This window comes from Carassius carassius, chromosome 21 (assembly GCF_963082965.1).
Source record: "Carassius carassius chromosome 21, fCarCar2.1, whole genome shotgun sequence".
Lineage (NCBI taxonomy): Eukaryota > Metazoa > Chordata > Actinopteri > Cypriniformes > Cyprinidae > Carassius > Carassius carassius.
The window spans coordinates 20,931,887-20,949,438 of NC_081775.1; the positions used below are offsets into that span (position 1 = coordinate 20,931,887).

Below are 17,552 nucleotides of genomic sequence, written 5' to 3' on the forward strand. Positions count from 1 at the left end.
ATCATACAACAGTAAACAAAATGTCATTAAAATAGAGATAAAAAGATGTATTTATAATATGTAGAAGTAATAATCAACCCCTGGTTATACAGACAAAAATGTAAATCTCAACTTAAACTTAAAATATATCAATGCCTTTGTTTTGGGACACCAGCTATGTTTTTGAAAGTTTACACCAGTAAACTTTAGATTATATAAACCGAATACACCGTAAAACACATTTTTGTTGGTTTTGTTCGCTTTTATTTTAAACTTTATGTAGTTTGACATGCAGAATGTGTTGGATGTTTTTTTTTCTTTCTTTCTTTTTTTTATGACTAGTCTCAAAATGTTCAGGAATGTTCCAGAAAGCACTAGAACAATGCAGAATATGCCAGAATGTTACAGAAACTTCTAGAATTTTTCCATCCTTGCAAAAGCAAGATATCTCAAAACAAGCAAAATTTGTACAAAAAATTACCTGTTTCATAATGAATTAAGAAGGTCTTAATATTTACCAAAATGTTGATGCTATGTGAAAATAAATAGTAAAATAATAATTAGCACCACACAATTACAGAAGAACCATAATTTAAGTGATATTGTCACTTTTGTTAGATACTATTGCTATTGGTACTATTGCTATTATATTCATATCACATTGTTTTTATATAGTATTCATATGTTTTTGTCTTTTGATGTCTGAGTCCAGTTGGCTTGATTGGTGTGAAAGCATTTTTCTGAACTCAGTGTCAACACTTATTCCTTTTGCATTTGGTAATGAAAACAATTCATCCTAATTACCTTTAGTTAATTGCAGTTGATGACACAGTTTTGTTCAAAGGTTTGGGGTTGGTAAGGTTTTATTTATTTATTTAACCAAGGCTGCATGTATTCACTAAAACAAAATACAGTAAAATTGTGAACTATTTTCACAGTTTAAAATAACTTTCCTATTTTAAGTTATTTAAAAATGTCCTTTATTTCTGTGAAGGCAAAGCAGAATTTTCAGCTGCCGTTACTCTAGTCTTGTGTGTCACGCAATCCTCTATTTGCGTATATATTTGCCTTGCCTGATGCATGCAAAGTTTAAAAGAACTGCATAAAATATTTTGTCTTTAATGCCACGTTTGATCAATTTTAGGCATCCTTGATAAAGAATTATCCTTTGGACCAAAGGAGGATCCTTGAAAAGTATTAATTCCTTACAGAACCCAAACTTTTAAACTGCAGTGTAATATACAAACTCTGATTAAATCAAAGCAATCAAATCAAGTATAAAACTACTTATTTCATTCAAAGTTTTGGAAGTTGCAACTGCATTTAAATTCAGGAGTGGCTCGCGTAAATTACCTTTTCATGTGTAATAAATACAAGTGTCACTCCTGAAATTGATACTCATTTTGATGTCCTGCGGCAGTAAACGAAGCATGAATATCAGCAGAAACCTATTTGATTTTGGCCATTTTTTGTTGGAGAAAATGTAAAGAGAGACATATTTACCCCTGGCAGTTGTTAGCAGACGTGCCAAGGCACATACTCTAGAGTCCCAAAGAGTCAATGAATAACATTTCTGATTGGTTTTAATGAAAATTTTATCATTACATAAAAGTGGACAGCTCTGTTTAGCTGCACTGTAATCAAAGACCAACCAACCAGCATTTAATAGGGTGTCACTCAGTCAAAAACAGTTCTTCTTTTTTTATTATTTACAACAAAATTTCTTACAAGGCCCCCTGATAACAACATACGACACATTCATCGCCGCCCCTTCTGAGAATTTTTAAACAAAGAGGCGAGACAGTTCTGCGTTAGTGATCCGAGAGTGTGCTGAGCTAAAGACTCGACACAGCATGAAGGCCTGGCATCATCCTCTCGCCATGACGGCGGCGAGAGCCAACAATGCATGGCCTTGTCCCTGCCACCCGCCACATGGCTGAGCCATCCCTGAGGAATACGCCAGCCAAATGTCTGAGAACACAATTTCATTCATCAGTATGCTGCTGTCTCTGCCGGCGAGGTGGAAGTGGAGTTTCCTGACTTCAACAGTTTCACTGTATATTCATATCGACTTCAGTGTTAATTCTGAAATAAAATAAGGACTGAATGATCTGTCAGACCTAATTGTGTGTGTAGTTGTTTTGCTTTTTGTAATTGAATATTTTTTGACATAATCGTTATGTGGTCTTCTCAGCACTTCGGGGCCTCTGTGGCTCTCAAATGTATTATTAGTTTTGGATTTCTGGAATCTTCCATTCCACTCTCTGATGTCCTGTTTTATGAATTATGGATATTCACCTGTCTGATGGCTGTAAAATTGCCGGCAGCCATCTGTAACAGATGTTTGATCTTTCACCTTGATTGGTTTATGCATTTTTTTTTTTGAGGACGAATTCAGTCTTAATATCGGTCTCTTTCGTTGATGTTGTAATTCTTCCTTCTGCTTATAAACAGGAAAAGCTTAATTTCTCCCTCTGGCAATTTCCTGTTTCTTGTAATAGTATTCTCATGTGGCAAAGTTCTGCTTGTTTGCTCTTTAAATTCAGTTTAACATTTATGTTCTTCAGACAGAGCCGCAAAGTCGTGACTTTGATGTGGAATTCCTGTTAGCTATGTGCTACAGTGAATCTCATCTGCGGCTGCTTTGATTCGATTTCTCTTTGATGCTTTGCTCTGTCTTTCAGATGCTCTCTGCTGCATTGTTTAAAATGGCATAGCAAGGGCTTCATATGTGTCTTGCAAAGATAATCAGACTTGAAATATAAGCCATATGAAGAGGTACAGTGCTTTAACATGCATAGCTTATGATATTACTACAAAGGTTATCTCATGTTCCATTGGGGTCTTTCATAGCGATGCATTGATACCATTTTTTCAGAACCGATCCGATCCGATACCAAAAATTCTGAGTAAAGGCTAATTCTGATCTGATCCGATACCAGTCCATTTTTTTGTAGAATTTCTATACCTCTGTGGGGTTGACCTTATCATCACTCTTGTGTGTGTTAAACACAATCTGCTAAATATAGACAACATAATTTTAATGAAAAATAACGAATGAAAAAAATATATATTCATAATCTATGACAAAAAAAAAATACTATTTTAAACTAGGTTAGTGGATAATTCAGTAGCAAAAAAAACCAAACACAAAATGCTAAAAATGTAGGTGCAACTTTATGAAATTAAACATCTATGTTAATAAATTTTATGCAGTAATAAACATGTGAACACTGCAGAAGGTTTTGCCATGAACTCAACTGACAAGTAATTGCACAAAAATTATAAATAGTATAAATAAAAAGAAACAACACAAATATCCCTTTAAAGTGGAAATGAAGCAGTCAGTCAAACTGGGGAGCACAACAAAAATGAGCGATAGTTAGTGCCCTTTGAAATCCATTTTATTTTTTCCTAAATTCCGTTTTATTTTTATTTTTTCAAAATTCGTTTTTTTACCATTTTGATTGTTGTTTATTGCTTTTTTTCAGTTTTAATTTTTCTCAACTCCCTTTTAATAGTTAAATAAATTTTTATCAATTACAATCAACGTATACATTTTCACTTAAATTTATTAAAAGTTTAACAAAAATTACACTTTTAGGGCCCTATGATTTTTTTCCTCACTATATTATTTATAATTTTTATTGTTACCTATTTCTGTGTTTTAGCATGTCTAATTATTTGAATGTATAAACAACTTAATTTATTAATAAATTTTTTTCTTAAAGTAGCCTTATGATTTTTTTTTCCTCAGAAATTCTGTGTTGTGTTTAGATTTTTATGGTTATTACAACGAAAGCATAAATCATTTATTTAATTTATCATTTATCTTTTAATTATTGAAAATTAAGAAAACTATTTTTTTGGCAAACAATGGAGATTAATTATTAAAATTAAAACATGGAAGAAATGTTGTGTGATTAATCCTTAAAAAATATTTTTTGTAAAATGTTTGTAGAAGTAGAAGTAGTAGCTGGCTATGTCCATTCTACTGAAAATTAGTACTGGACTTTTATTGCCTCGGATACATTTACAGTACTGTATGTGTGGTATGATGCTAGTTTTACTCAAATCAAATGGTACAAAGCTGATGAAGTGTCCCTCAGAGCAGTTTTTGAGACGTTGTTCCTGTGTTTCCATCCTCATTTAGTGAGACGGCAGATGCTGAAATCACTGCAAGGGTCAGGAGCGCTTCTGTGTGTAGTAAATGAAACGCGCGTCTGTGCCATTCATTAAAAGAGACACGCAGAACATGCAGGATATATATATATATATATATATATATATATATATATATATTAGTGCTGTCAACGTTAACGCGTTAACGCATGCGATTAATTTTTGTCTGGTTTAACGTGTCAAAATATTTAACGCAATTAACGCAGCATCCGTATTTTCTTCCATCCGTTGGCTAGCTTTACATATTATCACGCTCTTATTCATTTAAATGCTTTTAAACATTTCAAGCACGGCAAGACAAAAGAGAATGCGCTGTCTGTGAATGCCCTTATATGACACATACACACGTACACACACACACACACACACACACACACACACAATGCATAGACAGGGCGCCAGAATCCAGTTCTCTTAAGCGCTTGAACTAACAATAAACATCCCAAAGTGCCAGTTTTGTCGATTATCCTCATAAGAGCAATCTTAAATGATTTATATAAAGTCTAAAATGAACAAAAAGAGTTGTGAGAGAATGAGGCGAGATCCATAGACAGTATATAAACGGTGAGATCCGCGTGTCTGTCTGCTCTTAAAGGGACAGCAGCCAATAAAGCTTTCTGTCAGTAAAGTTAAAGAACAAAGGGAACAGAGAAAATGACTCGCTGCTCTTGACTAAATAACTTTTGTAGCTTTAATAAGGATTAACTATTTAATTTATAGTTTATGCAGTGCAGACTGCATATAACTTTGATAACTTTATTACATTTCTGTATATTTCCTAACTGTTAAGACAGGAAGGGCAGGAGTAAACATGACATTTATTATGGGTTTATGTTAGCATTGTTTTAAGTTTACTTAAATTAAAAACTGTTATATTTTTGAAGCCTAATAATAAATGTAAAAAAATTAAAAAAAATCAGTAGCTGTATTAATATCAGTAATACTGGCCTTCATTCATAAAAAGATGCCATTTAAACAAGTATTTAAAATATACTGTCTTTATGTTGTTTCAACATTAATTTGATTAACTGTGAAATTATTACATTAAAAAAATATATTAAAAACGTACAAAACATTTCTTTTTTTATTGCGATTAATTGGGATTAATCACAGAAAAAATGTGTGATTAATCTAGTTAAAGTTTTTAATCGATTGACAGCACTAATATATATATATATATATATATTCTATAAAATTAAAAGACATTTCTTTTAAATGCATAACACAGTAATGAAGGCAGCAAAATATGATAGAAAATAACTACTGATAATCTTTCATTGCTCAAAAGTATACTACGAAAGGGTATGGCATACAGAGCGGCACAAAGTGCTTATGTGCATCCCGTGCGCATAATGATGCACTTGAAGCAACATGGAGTCATAGTGCGCAGCGTGCCAAATTAAAAAGGAGATATTGCTGCATAGTGTATTATATCTGTGCAATTTTTTTTTTTTAGCCTTTCCTTTTAACAGTTTCAAATCTCAGTTATTTAGCACTCTTGAAGAGAGTTTCATCTTTTTGACTGTAGTAACCGAACGCAGTTTGAATGCTGAATGGAGGATGACAGACAGACGCAGCGGAGAGAACAGTTTACGTGAACTTGACTTAAAGGGATAGTTCACCCAAAAATCTAAATTATGTCATTAATAACTCACCCTCATGTCGTTCCAAACCCGTGAGACCTCTGTTTATCTTCAGAACACAGAACACGAGAACGAGTCAGTCTTTTGTTCATTATCTGACTCGGCTCGGTCTTCATCTTCAGTTCTCTCTTCACTGCAGTTCAGTCAGTGTACTGTTTGAGTGCATGCATTACTCCGGGATATTGGTTTGTTTGAACTCAGAGGGAGTGTCAGCCACATTAAAAAAGTTAACATCTTATGTCATTTGTGGATTAATGCGTATTGGAGATGTGAACCGTTTAAAACTATTCAGTTCGATTTGGTGAACTGTTTCAAAAAGATCCGGTTACATCTAATAATTCGTTCACGAACTGGATATCATAAAACTGCTTTGATTTGAACTCTCTCACAACAGAGACTGAAGAGAAGACAATGCTGAACAAAGTCGTAGTTTTTGCTATTTTGGAACAAAATGTATTTTCGATGCTTCAAAAAATTCTAACTGACCCTCTGATGTCACATGGACTACTTTGATGATGTTTTTATTACCTTTCTGGACATGGACAGTATACTGTACACACAGTTTCAATGGAGGCACTGAGAGCTCTCGGACTTAATCTAAAATATCTTAAACTGTGTTCCGAAGATAAACGGAGGTCTCACGGGTTTGGAACGACATGAGGGTGAGTTATTAATGACATAATATAGATTTTTGGGTGAACTATCCCTTTAAATATTCATCTATACTTCACATTAGACTATGGGACTGCTTCAGAACGCTTTATAGTGCTTTATAATGTTTTGTACCTTTTGTGGGGCTTATCAATAACTCTACGCACTATATCAAATTTGGATCGGCCTCGTCTGACTGATACCCGATCTGGCAGAAAATGTCAGTATCGGAGGCGATACCGATACTGATTATCAGATCGATGCATCCCTATTAGGGATGGGACGGTATGAAAATTTAATATCACGATTATAGTGACTAAAATTATCACGATTATCAATATTATCACGGTTTTGTTGAAACGAGATGAAAGTGTTCAAAAATAGTTGATGCTCACACTGAAAACATTTCAGCAAGTTTTATATTTAATAATCAACAAACAACTAATAAAACAAGCAACTCTATGCACTTAATTTAAAGAAAGATTAAATTCTGTGGCATTTCCTTCCTTACAATGAAAAGTGTAGAAGCATAGAAAAGTCACTGACTTTCGCCATTCCTTCTCGAAAAAAACAAAAAAAACATTGTGCGCTGCGCTTGCGTCAGAATGTTGCTGGCTGGACATGATTTAATAGTGAGTTATTAAAACCGCGATAATCAAACACGGTTTTAATGATAATTCATTTTTAAACGATATTACTAACCTTCAGCACATTTTATCACGGTTATCAATAAAACCGGTTATCGTCCCATCCCTAATCCCTATCTTTCATAGTGCTTGATTATCTGATTTTAAATGGTTTAATATGCATATTTGAAGACTCTTGAATATGTTTGTGTATGTAATTTTTCCACCATCAGTTTTATTGCAATTTTGCTAATGTATTTTTTTTTTTTTGGTGAAGTTACTAAATGGGCTAAGTGGGAACATAATTTTATTATCCATATTTAGGACTCCTTTAATGCTACTTTTACTTTAACCAAGATGGTTGTATTGTGAAATACGGTGTTCTGTAATTCCCAGCTTGTTGTACAGAATTGATAAGGTTTAGAATTTCAGAACAATTCTGCAGTAGATTGTGTTTGGATGTTTTATTCTGCTGCTTTAAAGTGTGTTTGCCACACAGTTCTTACTGAAGTTTGCTACACGACTGGACTTAAGGATGGATACTTCATTACTATTCCGCCTGCTCATCCCCTTCCCATCAGTCCTGCTGGCAGACCCAATGTAGCATAGCTCACACCCGCTGACAGTTCTTCACACTGGGCTGCAGCTCACTGCAGCCTTGCACCCCTGCCCGAAGCCTCGTGCCAACCACCACACCACCAGCCTCTTTAATAGCTCAGCTTGTTACCAAAACCAGCAGTTATCAATGTGTTTCCAGAGCTAGCAGTGATTCCGCCCTGCTTTGATTTATTGTGTGGAAGCTGAGGGTAAAGGACATTATGGTGTGTGTTTTATGATCATTGCTGACTTGGGTGCCATGTCATTGCTTTGTTACTGTCTGGGCACATTTGAGTTTTCTGCCATTTTAAAAGAGTTACTTATGATTGCTTGTGTCCATAGGGTTTGTTCTGAGCAGTGTTGAAATCATACGCAATACCTCTGATTCATTTTACAACTGGAGTTCTGGGAGTTTCATCACCGTGCTTTTAAAGTCCACAGCTTCAGTTTATATCTGATAATGGTTTGATTTATTGTAATTATTTCTTTATAATCCATCTTGCTTCAGACAAGTTAATATGCAAATAGTTAGAAAACTTCTTGATATTTTGCTTCACAGTGACATTTTAACTACATTTCAATCTACCATTTACAGTCATTCAGGCCACATTCATATTTTTTTTTATTGCTCTGAAGCTTTATACTGTAGTTTTAAAGGCAGTATGAAAAAAAAATCAGTTTTTTAGAAAAATATTATAGATATTACTTTGAATAATTTATCCAAGTCTTTTTTTGACATTTTGGCACACTCAAAATGTCATAACCGGACCTTTCCACTTTCTATTGAGAAACACGTGCAGACCTACGTCACCAGACTATTTGCCTAATCTTCACGGTACTTTAGACCACGGTGGAAATGCAGAAAGCAAAAGGTCTGGGGGAAAAAAGAAGAAAATAATTTCAAGCAATGGTACAAAAAACTAGAGTAGAACAAATAAATAAGAAATGCTACATACTTCGTTTAATCAAATGTATAAAAACACTGCGTATTCTTCACTGTGTAAATTAAATATGGATTACTTAAGTTTACAAAAGTGATTTAGTCAAGAGCAGTGAGAGATTTTCTCTCTTTTGTCATTTGATTAACATGAATGAGTGCAGGAATATTAGACTGCTGTCACTTTAAGAGCTGCCCAGATCCAACATACTGTTACACATGTTTTATCACCCACTCCTAGTCGGTAGCTACTTCCATTTCAAAATATTTAATTAATCCGGGCTTCTCTGAACCTTGATGTTGCGGCTGTATATCAATGCCGTTTCTTGTTTCTCAGTCAATAGGCAGGAAAGATAGCAATTAATGTATTATATAAAAGACATCATTCTAATCATAGTCATCTCCAGAGAGAAATTCCGCATCAATCTCTTCAAAAGCTCTTGCAGAGCGGGAAATGCTCCAGAATGAAATTGTGTTGACTCCAGTGAGAGGGGAGCTTGGGAGCTGACGAGAAGGATTCAGGGTAAATTATGTAGCAGCGATTATTTCCATCTTCAGCCCATGTTAGGTTGAACAAAAGCTGGGGAACTTCAGTTTAAATATCTGAACTGTTCTAAGGATTATCTAAGGATTTGTAGGAAACGTCTCCTTAGTGGAAAATTGGCCATATGCCGAGTCTGCACCTTTATGAATAGAATGCTATTAGAAAGAAAGTGTCTCTTGGAGCTGGTGCTTTATTTAGAAATATGGTTACCAGTTAATATCCCAGAATGTGCTATGTACCTCTCCAGGTGTCAGTAATTGAAGAGTGCATATGAGTTCATTTTGGTTTAATGGCGACACTTGAGCTGCATCAACTCCATAAGGCTGATGATGATCATGTTCTTTAGCATGATTTCAGAATGAGCCAAAGAGCATTTTGAGCTTCAGTGGAAGCAAGAACATCTGACAGTTTATTCAAAGTAGTTTACTTGATCACTTGGTTTATTTGCTTAGTAATCTAGAAATAGCACATAATCTTACATATTTATTTATTTATCAATTTATTTATTTGTTTACATTATAATGTACATAAATAAAAAAGATTTTGAATCTCAGACTTTTACTGAGGCCTAGTCTTTGGCACCCCATTTTTTAAAAAGTTAATTATAACATTAGGGTTGTTAAAATAATGTATTTGAAATTAATTATACATCATTTTTAATAATGTATCATGTATCATAAAAGTATTACATTGAAATATTTGAAATGAATCTATCATTAAACAATAAAACACATTAGTAATAGTCTTTAAATATATATCTATTATATATCAATTAAAATTTTCAGTCAATTACATTTTAAATTGGTGTATTTTCTTCATTGTATTTTAGTTTTGTCTTATTAAACAATAAAACACATTAGTAATAGTCTTTAAATATATATCTATTATATATCAATTAAAATTTTCAATCAATTACATTTTAAATTGGTGTATTTTCTTCATTGTATTTTAGTTTTGTCTTTGGCTGTGAAAGGAAATGACAGTATTTTCTCTGAGAACCAGGTTTCTTATGAAAGATCATAATTGAGTTCATTTGTGACATTTGTACTCAAGGCTGATAGGTCTGAGAGACTGAGGGACTGTTGTCCTTATCACTGAAGGTGATTGTAAATCTCTCACTCTCTCTCTTTCACTCATTGTCTCTCTCTCACTGTGTGAAGTGTGAAATACATCTCTGTGAGAGAGATAAAGCTCTTGTATTAACGCTCTTTGCTGAACTGGAGAGTATTTACCATACAGCCTATATATCACTGGCCAGATACATCAAACCTCCGAGGGAGGTGGGAGTGAGAGAAAGTGGGCCTGAATAATTCCTTCGCTCCCTTGCTCTTTTTCTATCATGATTAATTAAGGTGAGCTGAGCCTGACCAGCTCATTTATTGATTGGCTTTAATGCCAGATCCCAAGGGATCATAGCTAAGCCGAGAGGAGGCTCAGTTCTCCATCTTTTTTCTCTGTCCTTCTCATTTTCTCACTCTGTTTAGTTTGTGTATATGTTTTGTACATGTTGTGAGATAAAAGGTTCATGTAATTCTTCTATCTGTGATTATAGCTACTGATGTTAGATTCTGGAAAGTGTTTCTGGCAGCACAGTGTTCAAATAAGAAATCACTCACTCTATATATAATTAATTTAATACATATATATATACAGTACAGACCAAAAGTTTGGACACACCTTCTCATTCAAAGAGTTTTCTTTATTTTCATGACTATGAAAATTGTAGATTCACACTGAAGGCATCAAAACTATGAATTAACACATGTGGAATTATAAATGAAATTATATACATAACAAAAAAGTGTGAAACAACTGAAAATATGTCATATTCTAGGTTCTTCAAAGTAGCCACCTTTTGCTTTGATTACTGCTTTGCACACTCTTGGCATTCTCTTGATGAGCTTCAAGAGGTAGTCACCTGAAATGGTCTTCCAACAGTCTTGAAGGAGTTCCCCGAGAGATGCTTAGCACTTGTTGGCCCTTTTGCCTTCTGTCTGAGGTCCAGCTCACCCCTAAACCATCTCAATTGGGTTCAGGTCCAGTGACTGTGGAGGCCAGGTCATCTGGCGCAGCACCCCATCACTCTCCTTCTTGCTCAAATAGCCCTTGATGCCTTCAGTGTGACTCTACAATTTTCATAGTCATGAAAATAAAGAAAACTCTTTGAATGAGAAGGTGTGTCCAAACTTTTGGTCTGTACTGTATAAATACATTTTTTTAAATTAAAAATGTGTATATATTTTATCTTTTTTTATATATATTTAAATGATTAAATTTACATTTTCTGTGTTTTATACTTAGAGGGATTGTTCAATCAACATTTTAAATCTTATGTTGTTCCAAACCCGTAAGACCTTTGTTCATTTTCAGAACACAAATTAAGATATTTTTGATGAAATCCAAAAGCTTTCTGACACATTCAAGGCCCAGAAACATAGTAAGGTAGTAAGCTACGAGAATACTTTTTGTGTGTAAAAAAAAAAAAAAACCTTTACTTTGAGCACAAAAAGTGTTCTTGTAGATTCATAACATTACAGTTGAACCACTGATGTCATATGGACTATTTTAACAATATCCTTACTACCTTTCTGGGCCTTGAATGTGTCAGTTTTGTTGATGGAGGGTCAGAGAGCTCTCGGATTTCATCAAATACATCCTAATTTGATTTTACAGGTTTGGATCGACATGCGGGTGAGTATTTAATGACAGAATTTTCATTTTGGGGTAAGTTAATAATAGTGCAAATAGTCCAAAAACTAATACCTAAATCTTGGTTTCTTCCAAGAAACTTTGACTTTATCCATCTAACCAAGTAAGTCATATTCAAAGAGCGACAGCCCGTTCTGATGACTTGAAACATCAGACGATGCTATCTGGGGACAAACAGAGAGTGAAATGTCTCTTTCTCGGTTTCTTTTGCTAGATGACATCCACAGCTGTGCCCAGAGCAGCGTTTATGCAATGTGTGCGTTGGTGTGCTTGGAGTCTGTTTTCGGATCCTGAGGGCCCTGGAGAGAATGTGTGCCTCCACTTGCAGGGCGGTGCTCTCCCCAACCCTTGGGGTGTCATGGTCTATTCTGAAAGCACACAGCAGGTAATGATTGAACACATACAAACACACATTGGAATAATAGTAAAATCACACGATGTGCCACTCCCATGCAGGCTGTTTTTGAGTCCTTATGCAATGCCTCTAATCAGAAGGTTGCAATTAAATTAATGGTGACAAACTAATTATGTAATTATATGTTAAGAGCATAGTGCGAAAAGAAATCTGACTCTGTTGTGGCATTAATGGCACTGATTAAGAAAGAAGACAAAATAAGAGCAGTTGGAATTTTTTTATCACTCATAAGGACCACATGTGTGGAAACTCATGTACAGTACAGACCAAAAGTTTGGACACCTTCTCATTCAAAGAGTTTTCTTTATTTTCATGACTATGAAAATTGTAGAGTCACATTGAAGGCATCAAGGGCTATTTGACCAAGAAGGAGAGTGATGGGGTGCTGCGCCAGATGACCTGGCCTCCACAGTCACCGGACCTGAACCCAATCGAGATGGTTTAGGTGCAAAGCAGTGATCAAAGCAAAAGGTGGCTTTTTTGAAGAACCTAGAATATGACATATTTTCAGTTGTTTCACACTTTTTTGTTATGTATATAATTCCATATATAATTCCACATGTGTTAATTAATAGTTTTGATGCCTTCAGTGTGAATCTACAATTTTCATAGTCATGAAAATAAAGAAAACTCTTTGAATGAGAAGGTGTGTCCAAACTTTTGGTCTGTACTGTAGGTTTACAGTAGGTCAGCAATCTCTTTTTTATTTTTTTATTTTGCATATTTATTGTAGAATAAACATTTGTTTTATTATATCAAGTTTGGGGTCAGTCAGCTGATGGTATTTTTTTTTACATTACAATTACAATATTGCAATTTAAAATAACTGTTTACTATTTTAATATATTTTAAAGGTAAATAATCCCTTTACTGGTAAAGCCAGGTATTTACTGGTATTTTTAATAGTCAAGAAACATTTTTAAGTATTGTTATAAATGTTGAAAACCGTTACGCTGCTTAATATTTTTGTGGAATCTGATACTTTTTTCAGAATTCTTTTATAGATAGAGATTTCAAAAACCGTATTTATTTAAAATATTATTTTTTGTGATTATTATGAATTTGAATGTTTCTGTTGATCAATTCAATGAATCATTGCTGAATAAAATGGCTCCAAACTTTTGTAGAGTAGTGCATATATTTGTTTATTGTAGATCTGTTGAAGTCATTGGCATCTGCATGCCAAACTTTCTGTTGCAGTATTTCTTCAGCGTCACGCAGATTGTTTTGTGTCAGTTATGAGCTAATTGGGAAGCCAAATACTGTAAAGGTGTGACAAAATGTGCACTGTGGAAAATGCTGCGTGAATGAGCAGAAAGGTACAGTATGGTTGGCTTTTCTTCATGCATTTTACTCTCAAAGCTGTTAATAAAGGAAAAACATTGTAGAAAATAAAGGGGGGGGGGGGTCCAACAGATTTAGCTATTATGAAAAAGAATACCAAGTTGAAATTATTGATTCAGACATCTTAAAGGGATAGTTCACCCAAAAATCTATATTTTTTTGTCATCATTTACTTACCCTCATCTCATTCCAAGCATGTATAAGTTTATTTCTTATAATGAACACAAAAGAAGATTTTTTGAAGAATGCTGGTTTGGTCCCTACTGACTTCCAGAGTATTTCTTTTCCTACTATGGACAACCCTCTACATTGCGAGTAAATCACTCGCATATGCAACTAAATCTTCACTCTGGCGACTAAATGATGTATAATATTAGCCTTAAACTCTAGTGTGAAGGCGCACGACTTGCGTCACTTTCTATCACATGCGCGAAGTGAGAAAGAGAGAGAGCGAGCGAGTCTTACATATCATGCAGAGTTGACGTGTTATATGTAAACGATGTTCTTTGTTGTATTTTCCTGTCAAAATAACGGAGGTCCTTTTGGATTTTTTTTCGTCAGTTTTTAAGAACTGCCGGGTTTTCCGGTAGTGGGCGGAACTTATGCGCAAACGACAATCTCATTGGCTGGTGCTCCCTTATTATCGTCCCTGTTTTGATTTCAGCAAATCAGTTCCCGTGAATGGACACAACCTGATTAATATTCATGAATCCAGCAGCTCGTTCATCCTTAGTGCATGTTTTACTGTTGTTAGTAGTAGAATTCGGATTATTATTATCATCTTATCAGTATTATTATTAATTATTTTTTCTTAATTCATTTTTTTTTATAGAAACACTGAATGACTAACAAAAGCACCACCACCAGTCCTAAATTCAGTTAAAATGTCTGTGCATTCATACATGGTTATGAATTATAATTACTAAAGTTCTATCATTAAATAGTACTTGATTATCCATATATCATATTATAATGCTTGACTGACTGATGTTAAGTATGTACTTTCAGGTATTTAAAAAGCTGTGCCGTTTTAAAAACATATACAGTATTATACAGTATGTATGTGTCAGTCTGGCGAGTAAACTAAAAAATGTACTAGCCAATGGCGATTCAATTGCCAAGGTGTCCGTAGAGGGTGGTATGGAAGTCAAAATGTTTGGCTCTTTAAAATATCTACTTTTGTGTTCAACATAACAAAGAAACTTATACAGGCTTGGAATGATAGAAGGGTGAGTAAATGATAACAAAATGTTTGTTGTAAAGTTTGCACAGCCTTTTGGTTTTTATTCTCGATCTTACCTGGGCATTTTAAAACTCTTTTGTTATTGTACATTGCCTAGTAATTATACTAATTTGATAAAGGCACTTTATGTCAAAAAAGTTGCAGACAACTGAGATGTATTAGCCCCCTACAACTAGATTTTAATGTGTGGCTCATTTTGACAGTCACGCTATTGGTCTAATCAGTCCTGAATGACATTATAACATGATGTTGTTCATTAGCTGACAATAAACCAGACATCCTCTTTTTACAAGGTCTCGAACATTTCCTAGTCGAAGGCCATTTTAACAGGAACAGCTCAACAAAGTGTCCAAGTTGTCCTCTAGCTGCTAGAACCATCATTACTCTTTCATTAGCCTGTTATCCGTCTCTTCTATTGCACTGATGTCATATTAAAGTCGATTAACATGATTAGGAAATTGTGGGCTGTAGTTCCCGTGGCTCTTTCACCATGGCAACTTTCCCAGGCCGTAGTTACACTAAATGCTTCATCAGTGGTGATGAATAAGTTTGGATTTGGATCCAGTGTGTGGGGATTTCACACTCTGGAGGTCACAACACCTGCTTGTTTGGGTTTGTTTGGAAGTGTAAAGACTAATTACGTTGAGCTAAAAGGTTTCGTTTATGTCATATAGTAGCATAGCGGTTATTTGAAGGTCAAGTGTGTGATTTCTGTTCATCTGCTATTGGTCAGATAAACGTAATCTTGTCCCCAAACATACTACATTGGTTGAGCCAGTTTTTCTATGACAGGGAGCAATTTTGTGAAACCTTTTGGGAAAATCAATCTTCAGATGACTTATTTAGAACTGGTACAGAAAAAAGTATTTAAATATCGAAAAATGACACACTTTGACTTTAATTAGGGTTGAAAAAGAAATTGAAACGTGGAAAGTAGACAAAACTAGGTTGAGCATTTGAGAGAAATAACACAAAGTACTCAACATCTGGTAAACATTCATGAATACAGTACACTCCCTTGAAAGAAAGTTTTGCAATTTTCTCACAGACTAATTCGGGGAAATGTGTCATCAAGTTCAAGTTTCCACCTAGTGTGGAAGAAGCTTCTTGCAGCACGGCATTGAATGTGAGCCACCGGGAAACATCGCCACCTAAGAAGTTACTTTCAGCACCCCAAGGTGAGTCAGGGTTTATTGTTGTTTTTCTGCTTGGATGTGAGACCTTTCATTTGCACCTTGTGCAGATTTACAAGGCTGTGATGCTCCATCCAGAGATTTAATCAAAGATTCGACACAGAAATTAAACACCACTCTCAGTAGAAGGTCTTTCTTCGGTGCTGCTACATATCCAGCCAATTGTCTTGCATTAGTCATTGAAAAATAGGCTTTTTTAAGTGTTTTACAAGAATATGCTTAATCTTTTTATTGACTATTGTAGAGGAACTCAGAAGGAAAGACCAGGAGACTGTGCTGTATCTTCAGCGGGATTCTTTTTTGAGTCATCAATGTCTGACTAGGGATCTGTACGTTGTGCTTAGAGACAAAGCACCTGGGAGATGAACTTTGCTTAACAGATTTATTAATCTGATATCATCATCTTTACCTCAAATACGAAATACATTGTAATTCCCTTTAGTTTATTCATTTGATGTTATGTGAGGACAGATTTTAAACAGATTCTTAAATTTGTAATTCCAGTGTATAAATAGGCATCTGAAGTTCTGGGTTACTCATTTTTGTTGGTTGAGTTGTTGTCAAACTGTCCTTTGGAGTACCATACCTGTGCGTCTCATGATGTACAAAACTGTTTGTTTGCTGTCTTTATTACAAAGTGAAAGTGAAAAGTGAAGTGAAGTGAAATTACATACAGCCAAGTATGTTGAACCATACTCAGAATTCGTGCTCTGCATTTAACCCATCCAAAGTGCACACACACAGCAGTGAACACACACCCGGAGCATTTAACCTCTAAGACAGGAGGTTAACAATAGGAAGATCTCCCAAAGGTTTTTTAGATTCTTTGTCAGATAGAAAGTATTACTTCCATTCAACATGGATGCATTAAATTGATCAAAAGTGACAGTAAATGTAAATGTATTTTTTATAAAGTTAGAAAAAGTTTCTATAAAAAATAACAGATTTTTACATTCTATTCATAAAAGAATCCAGAATTTTTTTTAAATCATGGTTTCTACAAAAATATGTATTTTCAACAGTAGTAATAATAAGATCATGTGAGTAATGACTGCTGAAAATGCCATCACAAGAATCAATTACATTCGAAAATATATTAAAAAAGAAAATAGTTCTTTTAATTGACAAATTAGAATGAAAGATGTGCGTGGAAATTTCTGCGATTGATTTACTGACAATGCATAATTACCAGTAATTTCACGAGCGCAAAACGTTAGTAAATCTTGTTTCGTGATTCATTTGAAAACTCCCCTCCCATTCATTTTGCATCTGAAAGGGAAGCTCCTACAAATGTATATTCAGTAAGATCAGACGCAAAAAAAACTGTCCATTTTCATCGTAGTAAATCCTGACAGTACTATTTTAAAACCAAAAGATGGTTTGCACTGGCCAAAACTGTTAGCATTAATAGACTTATTTTAAATATATACAGTTAGGTCCATATATATTTGGACACTGACACAATTTTCATAATTTATGCCACCAGAAC

At 34.5% G+C, this 17,552-nt stretch overlaps 1 protein-coding gene across 3 annotated transcripts in view; it reads left to right on the forward strand.

Annotated features, from left to right (window-relative positions):
- nphp4 (nephronophthisis 4) overlaps positions 1–17,552 on the forward strand; it is a 159,874-nt gene that overhangs the window by 79,831 nt on the left and 62,491 nt on the right. For all 3 annotated transcript variants that reach the window (XM_059503769.1, XM_059503770.1, XM_059503771.1), the window contains 2 exons: positions 12,083–12,253; positions 15,919–16,048. In XM_059503769.1, coding sequence (XP_059359752.1) covers positions 12,083–12,253; positions 15,919–16,048 — 301 coding nt within the window. The remainder of the gene's footprint in view (positions 1–12,082; positions 12,254–15,918; positions 16,049–17,552) is intronic.